The sequence below is a fragment of the Myotis yumanensis genome, unplaced genomic scaffold (genome assembly GCF_028538775.1).
Source record: "Myotis yumanensis isolate MYYU_CA2020_CCGP unplaced genomic scaffold, mMyoYum1.0.hap1 SCAF_8, whole genome shotgun sequence".
NCBI classification, from domain to species: Eukaryota; Metazoa; Chordata; class Mammalia; order Chiroptera; family Vespertilionidae; genus Myotis; species Myotis yumanensis.
The window spans coordinates 21,307,523-21,334,867 of NW_027223759.1; the positions used below are offsets into that span (position 1 = coordinate 21,307,523).

General features: G+C 45.7%; 1 protein-coding gene and 1 pseudogene across 1 annotated transcript; one reads left to right on the forward strand and one right to left on the reverse strand.

Moving 5' to 3' along the window:
* Window positions 1-704: 704 nt before the first annotated feature.
* LOC139015547 (C-X-C chemokine receptor type 2-like) lies at window positions 705-17,096 on the reverse strand. The gene is given in 5 exon segments (XM_070423311.1): window positions 705-1,027; window positions 1,030-1,102; window positions 1,105-1,165; window positions 4,510-4,512; window positions 16,564-17,096. Coding segments are annotated over 5 exon segments (852 nt in total). The 5' UTR covers window positions 16,956-17,096.
* Window positions 8,170-9,813, forward strand: LOC139015548 (RNA-binding protein 14 pseudogene; annotated as a pseudogene).
* Window positions 17,097-27,345: the final 10,249 nt, after the last annotated feature.

The window sequence follows — 27,345 nt, forward strand, 5'->3', positions numbered from 1 at the left end:
TTCCCCAGGTCCAATATCAACTTACTGAAGCCCCTGATGAAGTTCTCTTTGGGATGGAGGAAGTTGAGCATTGGGGGATACAGCAGGGAAGGTGGGAAGAGGATTCAGTGATGGCAGGAGAAGAAAGGGATATTCCCAGGGCCAGTTCCCAGCCTTCCTTCCTGGATTCTTTCTGCATTCTTCTATCATCTCTCCTTAGTCAAATCCAGCTCTTAGGGATTGAGCCCCTAACTCCTTCCTCACCGTCCTATTTGGAGAGTCTCAAGCTAAGGCAGGCAGAAGCACCTCCATGCTGGTCCTGGAAGAGCATCTTAGACAATACTCTAGAGAGAATGGTGATGGCTTTTTCTTCCAGCCACTAACTGGACTAAATAGCAGTGGCTACTGTTGTAGTCACTAACCTACCCTAGCCATTCACTCTATTTCTGACACTTCTCCCTGAGACTCACCAACCCCCACATTCATCCCATTCCTAACCCTCCTTCCATATCTGCTCCCAATACCATCTTGAACCTCCCTAAATCTCACTCACATCATTGCCAGCCTTTCCCTATTTCTGAATCTCTCCCTATACTCTGACCCTCCACCTTATCCCAAGTTGCCACACCATCCCTGGCTCCCCCCTTTGACTCTAACCTCAACCCTGACCCTAATCCCAACCTTGATCTAAATCCCATTCCTGAACTACAACAGCAGCGGGGGTCTTAGAGGATAGTAGAAGTGTTCCTTGAAGAAGAGCCAACAAAGTAATGCCTGCTCTCCTTGGCCAAGAATTCCTTGCTGATCAGGCCATGGCAAAACTTCTGACCAATGAAGGCGTAGATGAGGGGATTGAGGCAGCTGTGAAGGAAGCCCAGAATCTCGGTGGCATCCAGGGCCCGACCAATGTTGTTTCGGCGAACACAGCTATCCTTGATCATCCCGATCCTCAGAAGGGTGTCTGACAACAGGACTAGGTTGCAGGGCAGCCAGCAGAGCAGGAAGACAAGCACGACAGCAAAGATGACCCGCATGGTCTGGTGCTTTGCCCTATGTGGGCCTGAAACAGTGTGCACAGGGTGAGCCCATAGCAGAACAGCATGACCAGCAGTGGCAGAAGGACCAAAGGTGGCCAAAGGTCTGGGGCAGGGCCCGCATCACCATGCGCCATTTAGTTGAATTGTCACTCAGATCTGCCAGAAGCCAGTCCATCCTTGCTGCTTGACACAGTTGGGGCAGGGAAGAAACATCTGCACAACATATGTTTTTTGTGTTTTTTTTAATATATTTTTTTATTGATTAAGCTATTACATATGTGTCCTTATACCCACGTTACCCCCCTCCCCCCCCCCCCCGCTCATGCCCTCACCCCCCCCCCCCCACATTGTCTGTGTCCATTGGTTAGACCTATATGCTTGCATGTAAGTCCTTTGGTTGATCCTTCCCCCTTACCCCCACCCACCCCTACCTTCCCTCCAAGGCCCAACAGTCCAATCAATGCCTCTCTGTCTCTGGATCAGTCCTTGTTCATCAGTTTATGTTGTTCATTATATTCCACAAATGAGTGAGATCCTGTGGTATTTATCCTTCTCTAACTGGCTTATTTCACTTAGCATAATGCTCTCTAGTTCCATCCATGCTGTGGCAAATGGTAAGAGTTCCTTTTTCTTCTTCCTCTTCTTAAAGAATACCTTTCAGCATTTCATATAATGCTGGTTTGGTGGTGGTGAGCTCCTTTAGCTTTTTCTTATCTGTGAAGCTCTTTATCTGACCTTCAATTCTGAATGATAGCTTTGCTGGATAAAGTAATCTTGGTTGTAGGTTCTTGGTATTCATCACTTTGAATATTTCTTGCCACTCCCTTCTGGCCTGCATAGTTTTTGTTGAGAAATCAGCTGACAGTTGTATGGGTACTCCCTTGTAGGTAACTGACTTTTTTTCTCTTGCTGCTTTTAAGATTCTCTCTTTGTCTTTTGCCCTTGGCATTTTAATTATGATGTGTCTTGGTGTGGTCCTCTTTGGATTCCTTTTGTTTGGGGTTCTCTGCGCTTCTTGGACCTGTAAGTCCATTTCTTTCACCAGGTGGGGGAAGTTTTCTGTCATTATTTCTTCAAATAGGTTTTCAGTATCTTGCCCTCTCTCTTCTTCTGTTACCCCTATAATTCTGATGCTGATACACTTGAAGTTGTCCCAGAGGCTCCTTACACTATCTTCGTATTTTTGGATTCTCTTTTCATTTTGCTTTTCCGGTTGGGTGTTTTTTGCTTCTTCGTATTTCAAATCTTTGACTTGATTCTTGTGATCCTCTGGTCTGCTGTTGGGAGTCTGTATAATATTCTTTATTTCAGTCAGTGTATGCTTAATTTCTAGTTGGTCCTTTATCAAAACATCGAGGGTCTCACTAGATTTCTTGAGGATCTCACTACATTTACCGGCGGTTTCCATAAAATTCTTGAAAAATCTTAGAAACATGGTTTTGAACTCTATATCCAGTCGTTTGCTATCCTCCATTTCTGTCATTTGTGACCTGTTTCTTTGTCTTCGCATTTTGTCTGCTTCCCTGTGTTGGTAGAGTGGTTTTGTGTGCTAGGTGTCCTACAGGGCCCAGTGGCTCAGCCTCCCCAATTACCTGAGGTGGACACTCTTGGTGCACCCCCTTGTGGGCTTTGTGCACAGTCTTGTTGTAGTTATGCCTTGATTGTTTTAGGTGTCACTGGGAGGAATTGACCTCCAGGCCAATTGGCTGTGAGAATCAGCTGTGTCTGCAGTGGGAGAACTTCTGTGCTGAAGACACCCTTCTGGGGCAAGACTTGCTTCAGTGGGGCTTTGGTACTCACTGAGTCTGCCCCCTGAGTGTGTTCCTTATGAATCTGAGGAGTTGTAATCTGGATGCTCCCACTCTGACCACTGGGTACACTGGCTCTTGGATCTAAGGAGGTGCTAATTAAGCCTCTTCCTGAGGTTACCCAGCAGGAGCTACGAAGAGATATGCAGATTCCCCTTCCTTTTTTGGGGGTTTGGGGGTGCCCAGATGAGGCCCAGCTGTGAAGCAATGCAAGCTGCTGTGTTGCCTTGGGCCTTCTCTTGGAAGTTCTGGGTCTGTCTGGCCCAGCTGCAATTTGTTAGGTAATTTTCAGGTTGCAAAGGACCCGGGCATTCATATGCAAAAGCATTTGCAGCAGCCTGGATGGGGCGGGGTCTCGGAATCAACAGAGCGGAGCAAGCAGCTATGGCTGATTCTCAGTCCTGCCCTAAGGGGCCGCGCGTCTCAGTGTCCCGGTAATTGCTGCCAGCACCTCTGAGGGAAAGCCGTCCTCAAGTTCCGAGTTCTGCCTGCTGCCAGACCGTCCAGTTTCTCCCCATATGAGCCCTGGGACCCCAGAGATTTCCCGGAACCGGAGTTCAGAGCAGTCGGGAGCTTGTGACTCCCTCCCGATTCAAAAAGACAGCCACGTCCTCAGGTGCCAGCCCCTTTCCCCGCACGCGCCAGAGCCTCCGTACCTCTGCACTTTACTTTCGTAGCTCCTCTGAGTCTGTGTGCTCTTCTCTTTCCTTCTAGTTGTAGAATTTCCACTCAGCCAGCCTTCCTGTGGTTCTTGATGATGACCATTCTGTCTTTTAGTTGTATTTTTGAAGTTGTTGTCGGAGGCAGCAATTTCTGGTGTTTACCTATGCTGCCATCTTGGTTTCTCCTGCACAGCATATGTTTCAAGGGACCTGGCATATATGGCAGACTGCTCTTAATACAGTGGGGCCTTGACTTATGAGTTTAATTCGTTTTGTGACAGAGCTCATAACTCAAATTACTCGTATGTCAAATCACTGTGACGTTCGCTGCACTAACTAGTGGTGGGGTATCTGAAGTTGGCTCGTAACCTGAATTTTTTTGAGCTTGCAACTCAAAGAAAAAAATCGGCCGAGAGACGGCTCCTATCTCAAAAAAACTCATTAGTCAGGACACTCGTAAGTCAAGGCCCCACTGTATGTTTGCTTCCCTTCTTAGCACTATGTGTCTTAACCAAGTGCTAAGAAGGGTTGTTTCCCCTAGGTGAGGATTTTTCCCTGGAGTTAGGGATTAACAGGACTAAGGAAGGGAATAAAACCCCTTAATTAAGTGTCAGGCGGGTAATTAATCACTTTAACTACAAACTATCACTTAGGATAATCTCCTTCAGTTACTCCCTTGTAGCTTAACAGAACAATAGAGTAATGACTTTGGAATGGAGATAACAAACGCCCTAACCTTTGGAATAGAATGGATAGGATTAAAATCAACTGGTATAAATACAGATGTAACAGGACAATAAAGACAGAATCTGGCTGGAGAACTGACTAGAAAACCTGACTAAGCTGCTGATCAACTGAACACTGTCTCCGTGTCATTCCTTCTTCACCGACTCCGTCCACACCTTTGGGAACCCCTGGACCTGTTGAGGTTGGACCCCAACATCTGGCGCCCAAACAGTATTCCCCTAGGTAAGCCCCCCCGTACTTGGGATGAATAGGACTGCACCGTAGGGTGCTGCAGACCCCCTTATAGAGGATAAGTAGGGTAAGAGGGTAGATAGTACAGAACTTAGATTGAGAAGATGGGTCATACTGAGTCCAAAGAAAAAAGACTCTGTATTGATCTTTTAACACATATGCTTGCTAGCAGAGGAGTTAAGGTTACTCCCAGTCAGACAGAACATTTTATACAAGAAGTATGTCCATGGCTTCCTGAGGAAGGAACTGTTAATTTAGAAACTTGGACTAAAGTAGGAGAGCAATTAAAGAATTGTTACAGCTACCATGGATCTGAGAAGGTCCCGGCAGATACCCTTTCCCACTGGAATTTAATTCGTGACACCTTGGCACCAGAGACAGAAACGGTTGAACTTTCTCAAAATTTAAATAGTCCCTCGGCTCCACCTAGAGAGGACACATCATTATTGTCTCCAGCTCAATCTAAGAGCAATTTAGCTATGCCTACTGATCAGAAGGAGAATAAATATCATAAACATGACCCTTGGTTCTTTCCAGTCAGTAGAGAGGAGAGAGGCCCTTCCATTCAAAACAGGCTCCCTAAATTAGAAAGGAAGCCTAAACCAGGTCCTGCGGCTCCTATGAGCTCCTTGTCTAAATTTCAAAGGGCGATAAGAGAAGCTGAAGCTAATGGAGATCTTGAATTCTCACTCTGCTTCCCAGTTGCATATGAGAATGAGTTTGGTGAGGACGAAAACCCCACCTGGGACCCTATACCTTACAAAATATTTAAAGAATTAAAATTGGCCTGCTCTGAATATGGACCTCTAGCTCCTTACACACAAACCTTGGTAGAAGCCCTAGCCAGTAAATGGATGACTCCTTATGATTGGTCACAGGTTTGTAAAGCCTGTCTCTCAGGAAGCGATTACTTAGTATGGAAAACTGAATATGATGATCTTGCTAAGAGAGCTGTAGTCACTAGCAAAAATTCCAGAGGAGGAATAACCCTAGATATGATTGATATTAGGAGAAGGTGATTTTATCACGGCTCAGGAGCAAATGTATATGCCCAAAAAGGCACTTATTAAAGTAACCAGTTGTGCAGTAAATGCCTGGAAATCCCTACCTTGTACAGTAGGAAAAACAGCCACCCTCACAGAGGTTAAACAGAAGGTCGAGGAACCGTATCAGGATTTCCTTTCTCGCCTCATACAGGCAGTCAAGAGAGTAATCACTGCCGAACCGGTTTGGCTCAGTGGATAGAGCATCGGCCTGTGGACTGAAGGGTCCCAGGTTCGATTCCGGTCAAGGGCATGTACCTTGGTTGCGGGCACATCCCCACTGGGGGGTGTGCAGAAAGCAGCTGATCGATGTCTCTCATCGATGTTTCTAACTCTCTATCCCTCTCCCTTCCTCTCTGTAAAAAATCAATAAAATATATTTAAAAAAAAAAAAAAAAAAAAAAAAAAAAAAAAAGAGAGTAATCACTAATGAAGAGGCAGCCGATATCCTAATCAAACAACTGGCTTTTGAAAATGCTAATAATACCTGTCAGGCTTTATTAAGGCCAATTCGCAAAACGGGAACTATAAATGATTTTATAAAACAGTGTGCTGATGTAAGTCCAGCATTTATACAGGGTGTAGCTATAGCTGAAGCCCTCAAGGGGGAGACATACCCTCAATATGTACAGGGCATAGGACAAGCCAGCAATAATACAGGTAATAAAAGAAATATGAACTGCTACTCCTGTGGCTTACCTGGGCACTTTAGCAGAGAATTCCCAAACAAAAATAATAATACTCAGGCCAGATGGCAAGCTCCTCAACAGCCTGGAAATACATCAGGGAATAATATTAATCCTCCAAAAATTGTTTGTCCCCGATGTCAGAAAGGATTCCATTGGGCAAAGGAATGTAGATCAAAATATCATAAAAAATGGTTGGCCTTTAAATTCTACAAACCGCTCCCAATCAGTCAGTGACCTCTTCAGGGCAACCCCAGGCAGTGCAGGATTGGACCTCCACTCAACCACCCATGCAATACTAACCCCAGACTCGCCAGTAGCAGCCATTCCTACAGGTGTGTCCAGGCTGCTGCCTGAGGGAACTGTAGGATTAATATTAGGGCGGAGCTCCACCTCGTTACAGGGGATCTTAGTCATCCCAGGAGTTGTTGATGCAGACTACACAGGAGAAATACAGATTTTACTTTCCCCACCCACCACAACTATACAGACTCAGCCCAACCCGAGAATTGCCCAATTACTCCTGTTACCAATACATAAAATAGGGACAGCTGTTACCCAGGAAGCCAGAGGGGCCGGAGGCTTTGGATCTAGTGATGCAGCATTTTGGATACAAGAAATCCATGCTGCTAGACCTACAAAAATTTTACAAATTCTGGGAAAACCAATTGAAGGTCTATTGGATACAGGAGCAGATGTTTCCTGCATAGCAGGGAAGGATTGGCCCTCTTCATGGCCCACGCACACCACCTCCACTTCCCTAGTAGGACTAGACAAGGCATCTAATGTAAAAAAGAGTTCTCATATTTTAACTTGGGCTGATAAAGATCAACATTCAGGAACATTCTGTCCCTATATAATTACGACTATCCCCTTTACATTATGGGGCAGAGATATCTTGTCTCAAATGGGAGTTCTATTATATAGCCCCAGTGATAGAGTAACATCACAGATGCTAGACATGGGATTTAATCCAGAAAAGGGATTAGGAAAAGGAAGCAATACCTCACACTCCTCGACAGGATTTATAATTGGGGCCATTGCCCTTAGGACTGCTGATCCCATAGTCTGGAAATCATCACAACCAGTATGGGTTGAGCAATGGCCCTTAACATCTGAAAAAATATCAGCAGCCTGACAATTAATTGATCAGCAATTAGCAGAGGGACATATAGAGCCATCAAATAGTCCCTGGAACACACCCATATTTGTAATAAGAAATCAGGCAAGTGGAGACTTTTGCAAGATCTAAGAGCCATAAATGACACCATGGAAGATATGGGCTCCTTACAACCTGGATTGCCCTCCCCTGTGGCAATTCCACAGGAGTATTGTGTTGTTGTTACTGACTTACAGGATTGTTTTTTCACTATACCTCTTCACCTGGCTGAATGTCAAAGATTTGCATTCAGCATAACATCAGAAAACTTTAAACAGCCTTATCAAAGATATCAATGGAAGGTTCTCCCACAAGGGATGAAAAATAGTCCTACATTATGTCAAAAGTTTGTAGATCAGGCATTGCAAGTTATTAGAAAGAAATTTTCAGATCTATATCTTATTCATTATATGAAAAATATTTTACTAGCTCATAAAGATCGGGTTACTTTACAGGAAATTCTTACTCAGACCGTCCTTGCTTTAGAAGAACATGGTCTAAAAATAGCCCCAGAAAAGATTCAGACTGAACCTTCTTTTTCCTCCTTAGACAGAATATTACATACCTTTACTATCACCCATCAGCCTTTACAATTAAGAAAAGATCATTTAAACACATTAAATGATTATCAGAAACTATTAGGTGATATCAACTGGGTCAGGTCATATCTAAAAATAACCAATCTTGACTTAAAACCTCTATTTGACATTTTAAAGGCAGATTCTAGATTCCTGGGAGGACTGCCGGCAAGCCGGACGTTACTCTTGTCACTTTCGGAGAGGTCCCGGCTCTCTGGGAAGGCAGCTGCAGCGACAAAATGAAGATATTCGTGGGAAACGTCGATGGAGCAGATACGACGCCGGAAGAGCTGGCAGCCCTCTTTGCTCCCTATGGCACAGTCATGAGCTGCGCCGTCATAAAACAGTTTGCCTTCGTGCACATGCACGAGAACGAGGGCGCGCTGCGCGCCATCGAGGCCCTGCATGGCCATGAGCTGCAGCCTGGGCGCGAGCTCGTGGTGGAGATGTCGCGCCCGCGGCCTCTTAACACTTGGAAGATTTTCGTGGGCAATGTGTCGGCTGCATGCACGAGCCAGGAATTGCGTAGCCTCTTTGAACGCCACGGATGCGTCATCGAGTGTGAGGTGGTGAAAGACTATGCGTTTGTTCACATGGAGAAGGAAGCAGATGCCAAAGCCGCCATCGCGAAGCTCAATGGCAAAGAAGTGAAGGGCAAGCGCATCAACGTGGAACTCTCAACCAAGAGTCAGAAGAAGGGGCCTGGCTTGGCTATCCAGTCTGGGGACAAGACCAAGAAACCAGGGGCTGGGGATACGGCATTCCCTGGAGCTGGTGGCTTCTCTGCCACCTTCGACTACCAGCAGGCTTTTGGCAACAGCACTGGTGGTTTTGATGGACAAGCCCATCAGCCCACACCACCCTTCTTTGGTCTCGACCGCAGCCCCCTGCGCCGTTCACCTCCCCGAGCCTCTTATGTGGCTCCTTTGACGGCCCAGCCAGCCACCTACAGGGCCCAGCCCTCAGTGTCACTGGGAGTTGCCTACAGGGCTCAGCCTTCTGCCTCTTTGGGTGTTGGCTATCCGACTCAGCCCATGACAGCCCAGGCAGCCTCTTACCGCGCTCAGCCCTCTGTCTCCCTTGGAGCCCCATTCAGGGGCCAGTTGGCCAGCCCTAGCTCCCAATCTGCTGCAGCTTCCTCGCTTGGCCCATATGGTGGAGCCCAGCCCTCGGCCCTTTCCTCCTATGGGGATCAGGCAGCTGCAGCTTCCTCACTCAACTCCTATGGGGCACAGGGCTCCTCCCTGGCCTCCTATGCTAACCAGCCATCCTCTTATGGCGCACAGACTGCCTCTTCCTATGGGGTTCGTGCGGCTGCCTCCTCCTACAACACCCACGGAGCAGCTTCCTCCCTAGGCTCCTATGGGGCCCAGGCAGCCTCCTACGGGGCCCAGCCTTCTGCCATCCTGGCAGGTCCTTACCGCACTCAGTCATCAGCCTCATTGGCTGCTTCTTATGCTGCCCAGCAGCATCCCCAGGCTGCTGCCTCCTACCGTGGCCAGCCGGGCAATGCCTATGATAGGGCAGGCCAGCCATCTGCAGCCTACTTATCCATGTCCCAGGGGGCCGTTGCCAACGCCAACAGCACCCCGCAGCCCTATGAGCGTACCTGCCTCTCCCCACCCCGGGCCAGCTACGACGATCCCTACAAAAAGGCTGTCTCCATGTCGAAAAGTTATGGTTCCGACCGGTGTTTACCCGGGCTCCCTGATTACCGCTGTTTATCAGAGTCGCAGCTTTCGTTCTGCTGCTCACAGACAAAGTCCTCGCTGGATTACCGTCGCCTGCCCGATGCTCATTCCGATTACGCACGCTATTGGGGCTCCTATAATGATTACCCGCGGGCAGCTCAAATGCACTCTGGCTACCAGCGCCGCATGTAGGGCCGTCCTGGGATGGGGCATTACAGGGAGGGAAGGAAGAGAAGTGGGGTAGGGTGCAGATCCAGGTTAAAACCACTGGCCGCCCTAACCCGTTTGGTTCAGTGGATAGAGCGTCGGCCTGCGGACTGAAGGGTCCCAGGTTCGATTCTGGTCAAGGGCATGTACCTTGGTTGCGGACACATCCCCAGTAGGGGGTGTGCAGGAGGCAGCTGGTCGATGTTTCTCTCTCCTAATTTGTATCTTTACCTTTTTCTTCTTCTTCCTCTTCTTAAAGGATACCTTTCAGCATTTCATATAATACTGGTTTGGCGGTGATGAACTCCTTTAGTTTTTCCTTATCTGTGAAGCTCTTTATCTGACCTTCAATTCTGAATGATAGCTTTGCTGGATAAAGTAATCTTGGTTGTAGGTTCTTGGTATTCAGCACTTTGAAAATTTCTTGCCATTCCCTTCTGGCCTGCAAAGTTTCTGTTGAGAAATCAGCTGACAGTCGTATGGGTATTCCCTTGTAGGTAATTGAGCCTCTTTCTCTTGCTGCTTTTAAGATTTTCTCTTTGTCTTTTGCTCTTGGCATTTTAATGATGATGTGTCTTGGTGTGGTCCTCTTTGGATTCCTTTTGTTTGGGGTTCTCTGCGCTTCTTGGACCTGTAAGTCCATTTCTTTCACCAGGTGGGGGAAGTTTTCTGCCATTATTTCTTGAAATAGGTTTTCAATATCTTGCTGTCTCTCATCTTCTGGCACTCCAATAATTCTGATATTAGACCGCTTAAAGCTGTCCCAGAGGCTCCTTACACTATCTTCACACTTTTGGATTCTTTTTTCATTTTGCTTTTCCAATTGGGTGTTTTTTGTCAAATCTTTGGTTTGATTCTTGTGCTCCTCTGGTCTGCTATTGGGTATAATATTCTTTATTTCAGTCCGTGTATGCTTACTTTCTAATTTCTTTATCGTAGCATCGAGGGTCTCATTAGTTTTCGTGAGGCTCTGCACAAATTTATGGCAAGCCCTCAAAATTGTGATTCTTAGCTCCATATCTTCCATTTCTGTCATGTTTTTTTGTCTCTGCATCTTATATGCTTTCTTGGTGCCCCCCCTTGTGGTCTCTGTGCGCAGTCTTGTTCTAGCCAAGCCTTAATTGTTGTAATTAACACTAGAGGGATTTGACCACCAGGCCGACTGGCTGTAGGAATCAGCTGTGGAAAACGTCTGTCTTCTGGGGAGGCGTTATTCCAGCCTTTGCCTGAGGCGGTTGGCAAATGGTTGTGCGCAGGGCCTGGGCGGGGCGGGCTCAACAGGGCGGAGGGAGGGAGCAGCTATGGCCGCTCTCAGTCCGTCCCCAGGGGCTCTGCCTCTCTGTCCCAACAACCGCTGCAAACCTCGGAGGGGCCGTAGCCAGACAGTCCCGCTTCTCCCGTTTGAGTCTGGGTCCCTAGAGACTCGCCCGGATCTGTAGCCCAGAGTCTGAGACTCGCTCCTGATTAAAAACGACAATCGCGCCCTCAGCCGCCAGCCCGCTTTGCGCGCGCACCCTCACCACCGCACCGCCGTACCTTTAAATTTTCCACACTGCGCCTCCGCTGAGCGTCGGAATGCTGTTGTTTTTGCTTCTAGTTGAAGAGACTCTCCTCAGCCAGCCTTCCCGTGGTTCTGGTTGATGTCCGCTCCGACTTTTGGTTGTATTTTTGAAGTGGTTGTCCACGGCGGCAGTCTCCGGTGTTTACCTATGCCGCCATCTTCCCGATGTTTCTCTCTCATCAATGTTTCTAACTCTCTATCCCTCTCCCTTCCTCTCTGTAAAAAATCAATAAAATATATATTTTTTTAAAAATATGAAGATAGTGTAAGGAGCCTCTGGGACAACTTCAAGGGTACCAGCATCAGAATTATAGGGGTGCCAGAAGAAGAGAGAGAGCAAGATACTGAAAACCTATTTGAAGAAATAATGACAGAAAACTTCCCCTACCTGGTGAAAGAAATAGACTTACAAATCCAGGATGCACAGAGAACCCCAAACAAAAGGAATCCAAAGAGGACCACACCAAGACACATCATCATTAAAATGCCAAGGGCAAAAGACAAAGAGAGAATCTTAAAAGCAGCAAGAGAAAAACAGTCAGTTACCTACAAGGGAGTACCCATACGACTGTCAGCTGATTTCTCAACAAAAACTATGCAGGCCAGAAGGGAGTGGCAAAAAATATTCAAAGTGATGAATACCAAGAACCTACAACCAAGATCACTTTATCCAGCAAAGCTATCATTCAGAAGTGAAGGTCAGATAAAGAGCTTCACAGATAAGAAAAAGCTAAAGGAGTTCATCACCACCAAACCAGCATTATATGAAATGCTGAAAGGTATTCTTTAAGAAGAGGAAGAAGAAAAAAGTAAAGGTAAAAATTATGAACAGCAAATACATATCTATCAACAAGTGAATCTAAAAATCAAGTGAATAAAAAATCTGATGAACAGAGTAAACTGATGAATATAATAGAACCAGAGGCATGGAAAGGGAGTGGACTGACAATTCTTGCGGGGAAAGGGGTATGGGGGTGCAGGAAGAGACTGGACAAAAATCGTACACCTATGGATGAGGACAGTGGGAGGGGTAAGGGCAGAGGGTGGGGTGGGAACGGGGAGGAGGAGAGCTATGGAGGGGAAAAAGAAGAACAACTGTAATAATTCGAACAATAAAGACTTAACTTTTAAAAATTTTTTTTAAATATATTTTATTGATTTTTTACAGAGAGGAAGGGAGAGAGAGATAGAGAGTTAGAAACATCGATGAGAGAGAAACATCGACCAGCTGCCTCCTGCACATCTCCCACTGGGGATGTGCCCGCAACCCAGGTACATGCCCTTGACCGGAAACGAACCTGGGACCCTTCAGTCCACAGGCCGACGCTCTATCCACTGAGCCAAACCGGTTTCGGCAATTTTTAAAAAATTCTTTAAAATCTATAGGTTGCCACCTTGAAAATAGAAATAAATAAATAAATAAACAAACAAACAAACAGCAACTACAGTATCTAGATTATTCCAAATCTTGGACCTTAATTATTCTAGCCACTAAATATACTCCTACAGGATGCTTATGGCAGGAAGGACCATTAGAATGGATACATTTACCTGTCACTTCTAGGAAGATTGTAACAGCCTATCCCTCCCTAGTGGCCACTCTCATTATCAAAGGTAGACAATGCAGTATCGAACTCTTTGGAAGAGAAGTTACTGAGATAATAATCCTATATAATAAAAGAGAAAAATGGTAATTAGCATAGGACTGCTACCCTTCCAATTGGCTAATCAGAGCGATATGCAAATTAACTGCCAGTCAAGATGGCGGTTAACTGCCAACAAAGATGGCGGCTAATTTGCATACTGCAGGCAAGATGGGACAGCGCTGTTCTGCCTGCCCCCCCACCATCTGGGCCTGCTATCTGTGACCCTGATGGCGGGCGTGACCCCAGCGATCTGCCACTGGCCAGGCCCCCAACCGGCTCTCCCTGGGGAGATCCCCTGGCACTGGCGGGAACTGCTGCCTGTCAGCCAGCAGTCACGCCCCCAACAGGCCCTCCCGCCAGGGATGAGCAACCAGAGATCCCACAGCAGGAAAGGGCGGCCTGCAGCCAGCCCCTGTGTAAGCCTGCCCATGGGATCTCTGCGGCGATCACGGAGCTGGAAAAGACGGCCTGCAGCCAGCTCCTGTGTGCACCTGCCCATGGGATTGCTGCCGCGAGGTGCAGGATAGGGTGGCCTGCAGCCAGCCCCTATGTGCGCCTGCCTGTGGGATCTCTGCGGCGATCACGAGCAGGAAAGGGCAGCCTGCAGCCAGCTCCTCTATGCGCCTGCCGGTGGAATCACCCTAGAGATCATGGAGCAGGAAAGGGCGGCCTCTAGCCAGCCCCTGGGTCGCTGCAGGGATCACAGAGCAGGAAAGGGCAGCCTGCAGCCAGCCCCCCTGTGCGCCTGTCCCTGGGTAGCCCGGGGGATCCCACAGCAGGAAAGGGCGCCCCATCCTGGCCACAGCTCAGGGGAGAGTACAACATGCAGTGGAGGCCAGGAGCCTGAGAGATCAACAGAGAGGGGCGCCTGCTCAAGGCCTTCAGGGTGTGGCTGGTGGTAGGCCCCCAGCAGACACACACACACACACACACACACACACAGTGCCTACTCTGAGCTTCCAATGTGGTTGGGAGCAGACCACCAGTGGACACACACACACACACACACACACACACACACACACGGGGACGGCTACACCGAGCCTCTGCTGCCAGACTGTGGCCATCAGTAGGACATCTACTGAGGGCTCCCAGACTGAGGGGCAGGCTTGGCTGAGGGAACCCCATCCCCCAGTGCACGAATTTCGTGCACCGGGCCTCTAGTACCTTATAAAAGAGAACAATTAGACACACTATTACAATTTGAAGAAGAGTGGCAAATAGCTATAGGTAACTTCCCAGGACAAATTTTACATCATTTGCCAAGATCACCTATATTGCAATTTCTATCCCTACATCCGTTTATATTTCCTATTAAATGTTCAAAAGAGCCATTATCACCTCCTGCCTCCTTAGTATTCACAGATGGTTCCTCTAATGGTAGGGCAGTAACAATCATTGACTCAATAACCCATGTTCAACAAAGCCTAGAGACGTCAGCCCAAAGAACTGAGCTTTTGGCAGTCATTTATGCTTTTGAACAATTGCAACAGGTTCCCTTTAACTTGTACACTGACTCTCAATATATAGTTAAATTATTTACTCATATCGAGACCGCCTCTCTCCCACAAGGAAGAACAGCCGTTTTCTCTTTGTTAACTCAGCTACAAACTTACATTCATAAATGAGAAAAGGCTTTCTATATTGGACATATTAGAGCTATTTCCTGCCTACCAGGACCCTTAAGGGAAGGAAATTATCAGGCAGATTTACTAACTCACCCAGTAGTTTGTACAGCTCTAGAAGAAGCCTGGCGGTCTCATGCCATTCACCATCAAAATGCTTCTGCTCTCCGTCTATATTATCGCATATCTAGAGAAGCTGCTCGAAGTATTGTGTGTGACTGCGGCCATTGTCCCACTCATTTTCCTAGCTCTGCTACTGGAGTTAATCCAAGAGGACTTAGACCCTGTGACTTATGGCAGATGGATATTACTCATGTCCCATCTTTTGGCAAACTTTGCTATGTGCATGTTTGTATTGATACCTTTTCTCATGTTATCCTTGCTTCTGCACGTACAGGAGAAGCCTTTAAAGATGTAAGTCAACATTTATTCCAATGTTTTTCCTACCTAGGAATACCAAGGGCACTTAAAACAGACAATGGGCCTGCCTATACCTCTAGAGCTTTTAAAAACTTATGCTCTACATTCGGCATCGCACATACTACAGGAATACCCTACAATCCTCAAGGCCAAGCAATAGTAGAAAGGGCTCATCAAACTTTAAAAACACAAATTAAAAAATTACAAGAAAATGAGTTTAAATATTCCTCTCCTCATCATGTTCTACAACATACTTTATTTGTAATTAATATACTAAATGTAGATTCTGAGGGAAATTCCCCGATGTACAGACATTGAAACCCTGATCTAACTAAACCTAAAGCCCTTGTCAAATGGAGAGACTTACTTACAGGAGCTTGGAAGGGACCTGATGTACTTTTAACCTGGGGGAGAAGATACGCTTGTATATTTCCACAGGACACAGACTCACCTGTGTGGATTCCAGACCATCTAGTCCGACCTTATGTCACACCACCCTCCATCTCCACCTCATCCTCCTCCTCCCCGGTATCATCCATATCAGCCAACCCAGAGGGCACAGCTGACTCCTCCCCGGACACTGACACCACCATCAAGCGCGGCCCTGATGGACCCTTTGATCCAGCTATTCAACGTGCTGACACTTCCGGAAGCCCGTCACCAATGACGCCGCCTACTAGCCAGATCAACAAGGACAACCAAACCACCAACTGGAGGACAGCTGAAATCCCTTGACTGAAGAGGCCAGCAACCTTCTACAGGAACAAGGCTCCATGTACACTCCATCCACTATGTTTATAGCTATGCTCGCTATCATTGCTTGTCAGTCTTCTTCCGAGTCTTAAACAACCCAATCCGAGAGGTGGCCACTAATTTACACGGGCTATCATTTAAAAAATAAAAACGGGGGAATTTTCCAGAAGTCGGTCCATCCTTGCTGCTTGACACAGTCGCTGCAGGGAAGAAACATCTGCACAGCATATGTTTCAAGGGACCTGGTGTATATGGCATATTGTTCTTAATATGTTTGCTTCCCTTCTTAGCGCTATGTGTTTTAACCAAGGTCACCTCTCCGAGAAAGGTTGTTTCCCCAGGTGGGGATTTTTCCCTGGAGTTAGGATTAACAGGACTAAGGAAGGGAAAAAAACCCCTTAACTAAGTGCCAGGCGGGTAATTAATCACTTTAACTACAAACTATCACTTAGGATAATCTCCTTCAGTTACTTCCTTGTAGTTTAACAGAACAATAGAGTAGTGACTTTGGGATGAAGATAACAAACGCCCTAATCTTTAAAATAGAATGGATAGGATTAAAATCAACTGGTATAAATACAGATGTAACAGGACAATAAAGACAGAACCTGGCTGGAGAACGTGGCTAAGCTGCTAATCAACTGAACGCTGTCTCACTGTCATTCCTTCTTCACCGACTCCGTCCACACATTTGGGAACCCCTGGACCTGTTGGGGTTGAACCCCAGCACAGGTCTTCATAGCAGACTGGGCTGGATAAAGGTGGTTGATAGGCCTTATGGAAAACGAAGATGGGCAGGGACAGGATCAGAGATAGAGCCCAGATGCCTAAGCATATGAACTTGACCCAGTGCCGCTTCTGAGTCAGAGTGCGTGTGGCATGAACAACAGCCAGGTAGCGACCCACCCTAATGCAGGCCAGTAGTAGAATTCCACTGTAAAAGTTGACTTCCTTCAGGAGTGAGACCACCTTGCACAGGGGTGTGCCAAAGATCCAGCCCTTTGCCTTGACGGCAGCCCAGATAGGCAAGGTCAGAGCAAAGAGCAGGTCAGCAATGGCCAGATTCAGCAGGTAGACATCAGTGACAGAGCAGCTGGCCCGGCTGTATAAAATGACGAGCATCACCAGGGAGTTTCCCAGCAGGCTCAGCAGAAAGACCAGAGCATAGATGACAACCACAGCATACCTGTTGAGTGTCTGTGTCCATGAGAAGAGGCTATATTTTTCTGTGGGTGGTGTGCCGGTGACGTTTTCAAAGTAATCCCATTCATATTACATGAAGGAAGACTAGATTTGATCTAATTGAAAAATTAGGAAAGAATTGTGACTTATAACTCAGATTCAAGTCACTTTCATCAAGAATGTGAGAACAGCCCTAGCTGGTTTGGCTCTGTGGATAGAGCATTGGCCTGCAGACTGAAGGGTCCCAGGTTCCATTCGGGTCAAGGGCATATGCCCTGGTTGCAGGCTCGATCCCCAGTGGAGGGCGTGCAGGAAGCAGCTGATTGAAGTTTTGCTCTTACATCCATATTTTACGCTCTCCCTCTCCTTTCCATTCTCTCAATAAATAAATAAATAAAGTTATCTGAGTTTTCTGCTCTATGGATGACAATGCTTATTCTCTTCCTTTTCTAATATTTATTTCCACTTGTTTATTCCTTACATTCCCTTGCAGACTGCCTTTAAAAGCTTCCAACTTGCCTGACACACAAAAAGGGGAAAGGATTTGACTTTTTACAGTAGATTTCAGGAGTCCACTGGAGGAAGGCTCACAGGAGTCTTCCACTTAGGAGGAATTTGGGAGTAATCTGAAGGACTGTGTACTTAAGCTGTGTTTGCAGAAAAAGCACACAATTTTTACTTATATTATAAGCTCCTTTGGGGTGGCCTGGGGGCCAGTGGAGATGTTGATGGAGATATGGAGGGAAAATTGAACCCATCCATACCAGCCACCAGCACTTCTTTATCACAACCACTACCAACAATTGGTTCATTAGAATGGCCCTGGGTCTGGGGGCATAGGCCACCTGGGGTCTGGCTGGACAACAGGGGGATCATTGGGGCAACTATTGAATGGAGGAGGTGGGGTTCATGTCATTTTGCTCCTCTCTCTGTTCTGATGGATGGCTTCGCTGGGAACCTGCCTCAGTTGCCCCAGCAGCTAATGTCGTCCCTTGGCTTTACACCTCTTTAATCGCTGTACTTTAATCACTTCTCCATTATCACATGAACCCTACTGTACTGCGATGCTGTGTTTACCACTTTACCAGTCAGCCCTCCGCACTAGACCAGGGACCCTCTCTGAGTCATCTTTGGATCCTCTGCCAGGGAACAAGTGCAATGACACTAGACATATCTCCTATGATTTATGGATCATGGATCATCACTAGGATTCAGACTGTCTGTTACTGCGGGCACATGGTCATGCGTAAGGTGTGCCTGAAAGCTTCACTTGTGCACAGCCAGGCTGGTCTGTCTGGCATTGTTCTTTCCCAACCATCCTCTATTGTTTAAAGTCAGTGTCCATCTGTTCGAGTGCAAATTATGCACCTACCCATAAATGCCAAATTTATCATGCCACTGGTGCCTACAATTCTGCCCCGAGCAAGCATTTTTTTTTTTAAGGTTAAGTCATGCTCTCCACCTGGTTCTCTTATCATGTATAACTAGTAGCAGGAAGTGTAGGAGACCATTGCCTAGGGCTACCCATGCTTTGCTTTTACTGCCCTGAGACTATTGTGATCTAATGCCTAGACTAAAAAGGACTTGAGGATGGGAAAGTCCCTGAAGGGAGTGGACATTCCCCCTATTAATCATCTAGAGCAGTGGTTCTCAACCTTCCTAATGTCACGACCCTTTAACACAGTTCTTCATGTTGTGGTGACACCCAATTTCATTGTTACAAATTGAACATAATTAAAGCATAGTGATTAATCACAAAAACAATATGTAATTATATATGTGTTTTCCCAAAGAGGTCGCGACCCACAGGTTGAGAACCACTGATCTAGAGAAAAGGTAGCTCATGAAGCAGAAAGTAGTGACTGGATACAGAGAAAAGAGACTGGGGCGTGGACTACAAAATGCCTGCAGGTCAAGCTGCAGCTACAGTAAAAGAGAGTGTTTGCCACCAGAGGGCAGCAAGGGACCCACTGAGAAAGACCAGAACAAGCAGCCATATCTTTTTTTTGAGCATCCATATCTTAATATCTATTTTAAGCTCCTTGTGTTTAATTTCTTTCTGCTTTTCCTAAGCCCTCAATCAAGCCGTTTCAACATTCCAGTCTATTTAAACTAATGTCTGAGAATTAGAAAAGAGTCTGGTCCACCCTCAGGCTTGGAGGAGCAGCAGTGGTAGCTTAGGTCTCCAGTGGGAACATGATCTGGGGTTCAAGAGTCAAAAAGAATCTTTGCCTTCATGGCAAGAAAGAGCATTTCATTGAGGAGGGGGAAGAGCACACGTACATGGGCATGAAATAATGTTTTAACCACTTGAAAATGTTCCAGCAAGTCTACCCACCCAACTATCTTCCAACCTCACTTCCCACTTCTAACCGCTCCATCACAAATGGATCTGTAATGTTCCTAATGGGAAAGCATTTTTCCTTTCTGTGCATAGCATCCAATGCCACAAAGACACATGGAGGACATGTGTCGCGATATGTGAAGCCTGAATGCCACTCTGATGGCAAAATGCGGGGACCTCTTCTTGTCACCCTGCTTTTTAATGGCAGCTTCTATATGCAAGACTACAGGAACAGCACAGTATGGCTGTGAGTATATCGATGTTGCCACGTGTCAGCTTTGATGTCCGCATCGGCATTTCTTCACATTCCTGCAGGAGATCCACTTAAACCTGGGGACCAAAGTGGAGGCAAAGGAGGAGGAGGAGAGGATTCACCCCCCTCCCCAGGGATTACCCCCATTGCCAAATGACAGGTTCAAGGACAATCATGTAGCCTACGATGATCCACTCAGAGCCAAGTTCAGGTTGGTTGTTTAACAACAGTGGAAAAAACAAGTGTGTAGTCTTGTTGCTGCTGGACATCATTTTGCTACCATAAATGGCAAACCAGTCCAAGGACAAAAACTAACATACGGAGGAAGGCAGAGCTCAGAGAATCAGCAAAACAGGAGCCAGAGTCCTGGACAAACCATGCACAGAGGTCATCTTCTCTCTGTACTTTTCAGTTACATGAGGCAATAAATTCTCTTTAATGTTAAGACCTATTCAAGTAAAGCTTTCTGTTACCCACAACCAAAACTGTGCCCAACTGAGAGAGTCTAGAAACAAAAGGTGATCTAGAATGAGAGGAGAGAAGAGGAAGTCAGTGCATCACAGGGTCTTGGTTGTGACTGTCAGGATAATGGCAGGACTTAACAGAGATATGATCTCCTAGGTGCGGACCTCCTGCCCCCAATTGCCAAGCTCTGGTGGAAGCCAGAGAAGAACTTTGAAAGTTGAGGACTTAAGAACCCATCTCAGGGCACTCTCCTGCGTGAATTCAGAAATGCACATGAAGGATCCAGAAATCCCTGCTTTGAAGTCAGAACGTAATTCAAACACTGCCTCCCCCGCCCCGCCCCGCCCCCTCCCCACTTTATTAGTTTGTGATCTTGGACAAGTTTGTTAACATGTATCAAAGTATTCTTATCCATAGACATGGGGATAATAAAACTTGTCTCATGGTGCTATTGTGATGATGAATGAGATAAGAGTACAGGATCTAGAGCAGCGGTTCTCAACCTGTAGGTCTCGACCCCTTTGGGAGTCGAACGACCCTTTCACAGGGGTCGCCTAAGACCATCGGAAAACACATATATAATTACATATTGTTTTTGTGATTAATCACTATGATTTAATTAGGTTCAATTTGTAACAATGAAATTGGGGGTCACCACAACATGAGGAACTGGATTAAAGGGTTGCGGCATTAGGAAGGTTGAGAACCACTGATCTAGAGCCAAACCACCCACTTCCATGCAAATCCCAGCTCTGTCCCATGGCCTGTATGTCCACGGGAAGAGTAGATACTTGCCTTGGGCTTCAATTTTCTCATCTGTAAAATGAGAATGAAAGTAGCACCTAGCTTATAGGATTGATATGAAGATCAGTGAGTTAATACAGGTAAAGTGCTTAGCACAGCATCTCACTGATAATAAATGTTTAATCACTTTTATCTGTCTTTATACAAAATGCTTATGGTCCTATTGGGGAAATAGATACCAAACACACTAAACAATACAGACCCTGACCCTGAAATCCCACCTTATATAAGAGAAGGAAGGAATGTAGGAGGGAAGGAAGAGTGGAAGGACAAGTTTATCACAGGATTGTTCATAATAAAATTGGGTAATAATTTCAATGTCTTTCAAAATACTTTTATACAGAGTATAGTAGAGGTATAAAGTGGAACACTATGCTTCTATTTTGATCACTGTATCTCAAGTGCCTAGGAGGCATCTTAGTAATTAGGGTTCAATAAAAAGTTTTTGAAGAAAGAAAAGCAAAGGGAAGAAAGATGGATTCTATTCCTAGAGACTGGAAGACCCACAGTGACTTGCCTTCTGTTTATTTTACCTCCAGCCTCTGGGAAATAACGCTGGAGGGAAAGCTGACTCCACCATGACTCTAAAGAAATGACTTAGCAGAACCTAAGATCTCTAGCTATACTGGAAAACCAACTTAGATAAAGCAAAGGAGATTTTTCCTCAGGGGTTTTGAAATTCTCCCAGGTGATTCTAAAATACACAGCTGATTAAGAACCACACAGGAATAAGCCAAGTTCTAAAGAATATCAATGGAAGCTCATTTGTTTCATATTTTATTATACTCTTGCAATAAAATAATAAAATTTGTATGTTGCTTTCGTCTGGAAAAAAAAAGCAAAGGAGATTTAAAAAAGAATCTAGGCCTGGTTGCCAGGGACTGTAGTTGCAAGAACAATCCAGTAGAGGGCAGCATTATCTTCAGTGGGGGTGGTGAAATAATCCAGGTGAAAATACCTTGTACTCCCTAGAAGTTGGATTAGACAGCGAACATCTTGCACCTAACACCACCTTTGAAAGCTTGCAAACCTTTTCCATTCTCCCCTTAAAGTCCTTCCAGGTTAGATTTTAGCAAGTGCCAGAGTATGAATGCAGTTTGAGATGAGCGATTGAGGTTTGTCACCCACATATGTCACTCAACTAATCACTGGCTTCAAAAACTTAATAGTCCTGTCCCTATGGTCATCCCCTTTTCCAGCCCACAGACTCTTCCTCCAGAGCAGTGTGAACCCATACTTTCAAACTTCACCTTTGGATACTCTAGGCAAAGCAATGAAAAGGTATAGTTCAGAGAACTAAAAATTTTTCCATTTCTTCTAGCTCACTTTTTGGTCCTCCAGCACTTAGCTCGACCTGCCATCACAAAATCCCATGGACTCAGTGGCTCAAACAACAGCTATTTATTTCTCACAGTCTGAAGGCTGGAAGTCTGAGATCAGGGTGCCAGCAAGCCTGAGGGCTCTCCATCTGGCTTGCAGACAGCTATCTTCCATGCAGCCGTTTGCTTGCACGGTGCAGAGAGAGAAGGAGCTCTGGTCTCTTCCTCTTCTTATAAAGACACTAATATCATCATGGGGCCCCACTCTCATGACTCCATATAAACCTAATTGCCTCCCAAAGGCCCCACATCCAACAACCATGACATTGGGGGTTGGGGCTTCAACATAAGAATTTTGCGGAGAGGGAGACCAAGATGGCGGCATAGGTAAACACCGGAGATTGCTGCCGCAAACAACCACTTCAAAAATACAACTAAAAGACAGAACGAACATCACCCAGAACCACAGCAAGCCTGGCTGAGGAGAGACTCTTCAACTAGAAGGAAAGAGAACAGCATACTGAGGCTCAGAGGAGGCGCAGTGTGGAAAATACAAAGGTACCGAGGTGGCTGGTGGCTGAGAGCGCGGTTGTCATTTTCAATCAGGAGGGAGTCTCAGACTCTGAGCTCCATATCCGGGCGAGTCTCTAGGGACTCAGACTCAAACGGGAGAAGCAGGATTGTCTGGCATCAGTTGGAACGTGAGGGCAGCTTTCTCTCCGAGGTTTGCAGCCGTTGCTGGGGTTCTGAGAAGCAGAGCCTCTGGGAACGGGACTGAGAGCAGCCATAACTGCTCCCTCTGCCCGCCCTGTTGATCCCCTGCAACCCGACCCGCCCAAGCCCTGCGCAGAGCCATTTGCCGGATCGCCTCAGGCAAAGGCTAGATTAGCACCTCTCCAGAGGACAGAAGTTTTCCCGCGGCAGATACAGGTGATTCTCACAGCCAGTCGGCCTGGTGGTCAAATCCCTCTAGTATTAACTACAACAATCAAGGCTTAACTAGAACAAGACTGTGCACAAAGACCACAAGGGGGTGCACCAAGAAAGCATAAAAAATGCAGAGACAAAAAAACATGACAGAAATGGAGGATATAGAGCTAAAAAACGCAATTTTGAGGGCTTGCAATAATGTGCTACAAGCTGCCAATAAACTTGATGAGACCCTCACGAAATCTAATGAGACCCTCGATGCTGTGATAAAGAACCAACTAGAAATTAAGCATACACTGACTGAAATAAAGAATATTATACAGACACCCAATAGCAGACCAGAGGAGAGCAAGAATCAAGTCAAAGATTTGAAATGCGAAGAAGCAAAAAACACCCAACCGGAAAAGCAAAATGAAAAAAGAATCCGAAAATACAAAGATAGTGTAAGGATCCTCTGGGACAGCTTCAAACGCACCAACATCAGAATCATAGGGGTACCAGAAGATGAGAGACAGCAAGATATTGAAAACCTATTTCAAGAAATAATGGCAGAAAACTTCCCCCACCTGGTGAAAGAAATGGACTTACAGGTCCAACAAGCGCAGAGAACCCCAAACAAAAGGAATCCAAAGAGGACCACACCAAGACACATCATCATTAAAATGCCAAGAGCAAAAGACAAAGAGAGAATCTTAAAAGCAGCAAGAGAAAGAGACTCAATTATCTACAAGGGAACACCCATACGACTGTCAGCTGATTTCTCAACAGAAACTTTGCAGGCCAGAAGGGAATGGCAAGAAATATTCAAAGTGCTGAATACCAAGAACCTACAACCAAGATTACTTTATCCAGCAAAGCTATCATTCAGAATTGAAGGTCAGATAAAGAGCTTCACAGATAAGGAAAAGCTAAAGGAGTTCATCACCACTAAACCAGCATTATATGAAATGCTGAAAGGTATCCTTTAAGAAGAGGAAGAAGAAAAAGGTAAAGATACAAATTATGAACAACAAACATGCATCTATCAACAAGTGAATCTAAGAATCAAGTGAATAAATATTCTGATGTACAGGATGAACTGGTGATTATAATGAATCAGGGACATAGAAAGGGAATGGACTGACTATTCTTGGGCAGGGGGGGGGGAAGGGGAGTGGGAGATGCGGAAAGAGACTGGACAAAAATTGTGCACCTATGGATGAGGACAGTGGGTGGGGAGTGAGGGCGGAGGGTGGGGCAGGAACTGGGAGGAGGGGAGTTATGGGGGGGGAAAAAAGAGGAACAAATGTAATCTGAACAATAAGATTTAATTTTTAAAAAAAAAGAATTTTGAGGAGACACAGACATTCAGCCATAACAAGTACAGCATCACAATTTGAGTAGGATGATTTCCTTCTCCTGTAGTGCTCTCTTACATATTCATGAGGCAAGGTTCTAGCAAGTTCCAACAAACTTCTGTTTGTCTTTAGTGCAGGCTTGCTTGTTTTCTCTTACATGGAGGAAAGTACTCAGAGCTCTACCCTATGTGACCCAACCAGCATAAGCAACAGTCTGTCTGACAGGCGTGGCTGCCAACGTAGTATCCTTGGTTGCAGTAAAAATAAACTGTACAAATAGTTACCTGGGAGAGGAGGGGTTGGAGATGGAAACTGGGTGGGGAGAGAGGGAACAGGTCGGAAGAATACTTTTCATTAACAGTTTTTAATTTTTGAAACGTGTGAACTGGTTCCTATTTAAATATTAAGTGCAAATATAAACCTAAAATGTTAAAAATGAACTTAAACATGGAGTGGGGAAATGCGGTGCTGCTGAGCATCTCCTTTAAGCGCTGGTGTCTGCAACTGTATTTCTGGCTGCTCTGTCTCAACTTTCACCCAGGGAGCCAAGGAGGCCTTCGGCCAATTCCAGGAAGCACCTGGCTGGGCCCCAGGTTAGAGACCCGTTGCTTCTCTTCATTCCCTCCACTGCAGACCCTTGACTCCAAATCAGCTCACCCTGGACTCTCTTAGTCCCGTCTGCTTCCCGTCACTGGTCTGTTTAGCTTCTCGTCAGTCCCTCCACTGCAAGCCAGGGCATCCTGGCATCTCCTCATCTCCCTCTTGGCCCTCTCTGCCTGCGTTGTTTCCAGATGTGATTCCAGATAGCTCCATGAATGTGCTCCTACACTCTCCTAGGCACCAAGGTGACATCACACCCTGGGTTTTAATCTAGCCCTGGCAGTGAACTCCCACTGACTTGCATTGACTATTGAAACCCTCTTATGTGCCCTAGCAACACCCCTATTTCTTTCATTTGAAATAAGGCTCTTGATTTATACTTGACTGTACATAGGTCCAGCTTCCACTGAAATTACCTCTCATACTAGTAGTCCTAAAACCATGGATGCAATCAGACTGCAGGTGAGTTTCTCTGGCTGCACAGAATTGATTCCTTTGTTCATTTAAATTAAAATTGGTTCCCAACTCTTAAAAATTTAAACTTTTTTATATTTAAAAAAATCTGGGTTTCTATGTCCTCTTCTAAAATTTAGAAGATCTGGCGATACTGAGCCCATGGGGGAGGGGGAAAACCCGCTAAGTTGGTACAGAGAAGAGATCCTAAAAACACCATCTGATTTTAAACAAAAACCCCAAAGCAATCAAATGCGGAAAGGAACGTTTCAGCAACAAAATGGTGCTGGAATAACTAAATATGGGAAAAACACAAACTTTGACCCCTATATAGTACACAAACATTATTTCTAGATGAATCATAGGCCTAAATGTAAAAGCTAAAACTGTAAAGCCTTTAGAGAAAAACATGAATGAGTATCTTCATAACTTAGGGTTAAACTAAAGGCTTCTTATACAAATAAAAGAATGCAACAACCATTTTTAAAATTTTTTGATAAATTAGACTTCAACATAATCAGAAATTTCTACTCATCAAAAAAACAACGTTTAAAACAGAAATAGACAAGCCGCTGCCTGGGAGCCAGCACTGACTCGGTGGTGGTAAGAAGCCATGGCTGGCTGAGGTCTCCCCAAGAGAGACCATGGCGTGAGAAGGGAGGAGAGCCATAGCTCCCAAATGCACTGATTGTCCTTGTGCCTCTCACACAAATCTGTAACTCGAATGTCTCACAGCTTCCAGCTACATTAAATTGTAATCAAGACAATAAATTATATGCCTAAAGTTTGGAAATAGACAAGCAGGAAACTAAACATTCCCTAGGCCTCTGAAACCCAGATGCACGACAGAGTCAAGCTGCCCCCTGCCTTTAGACACAACCCAGAAACAGAGCTGATGGGTGACATTGACAGGCCCCAGAGGAAACCCATCTCTCGTCTATTTATTCCTTTTGTCCTCTTGATGCTATTTAAGGAATAAACATTTCCCCTTAAAGATGGTCCTCCTAAGAGTACAGAGATGGCATAAAGAACATACTAGTTGTCAGAAAACCTGGTTTAGAATTACATTAAGTTGGGCATCTTAACCACTCAGCGCCTCCTTTTCCTCTTGTGTAAACTAAGGATAATAACTGCTAAAGAACAAAGGAGAAAACACACTTTAAAATGTGTCCAGCCCTAGCCGGTTTGGCTCAGTGGATAGAGCGTCAGCCTGCGGACTGAAGGGTCCCGGGTTCAATTGCAGTCAAGGGCACATGCCCAGGGTTGCGGGCTCGATCCCCAATAGCAGGCATGCAGGAGGCAGCCAATCAATTCTCTCTCATCATTGATGTTTCTTTCTCTCTCTCCCTCTTCCTTCCTCTCTGAAATAAATATATATTAAAAAAAAAAAAAAAAGATAAAGTGTGTCCAAAACTTGGCTCAGGGCTATAAAGAATAGAACCCCATCCCCTCTAGGGACATATGTTACTTGTATGACAACTAAAGTTAATAAGGATTTCATTTTGAAAAACTAAGAAATATGCTATCTATGCTGTGCTTTAAAGGATTTCTGCACGTATCCTCTCATTTGACAAATATTAATAGTTGATTATGTGAAAGGTGGTGTCTCAGGGATTGGGGTAGACACAAAAGACAATCAGAGCTGAGGTATATGAACCTCTCTCTACTTCCCGACACCCAATGGGTCCCACTGCTGGACCCACTGTCCACACCTTCCTCCTTTGCTCCTGCCACAGTGGAGCTGCTGTCCCTTGGCCACCCCTAGATTCCATCTCCCAATTTCTCAGAAGCCTCACACTATTCATTATTGTCTTTGCTTTATCTT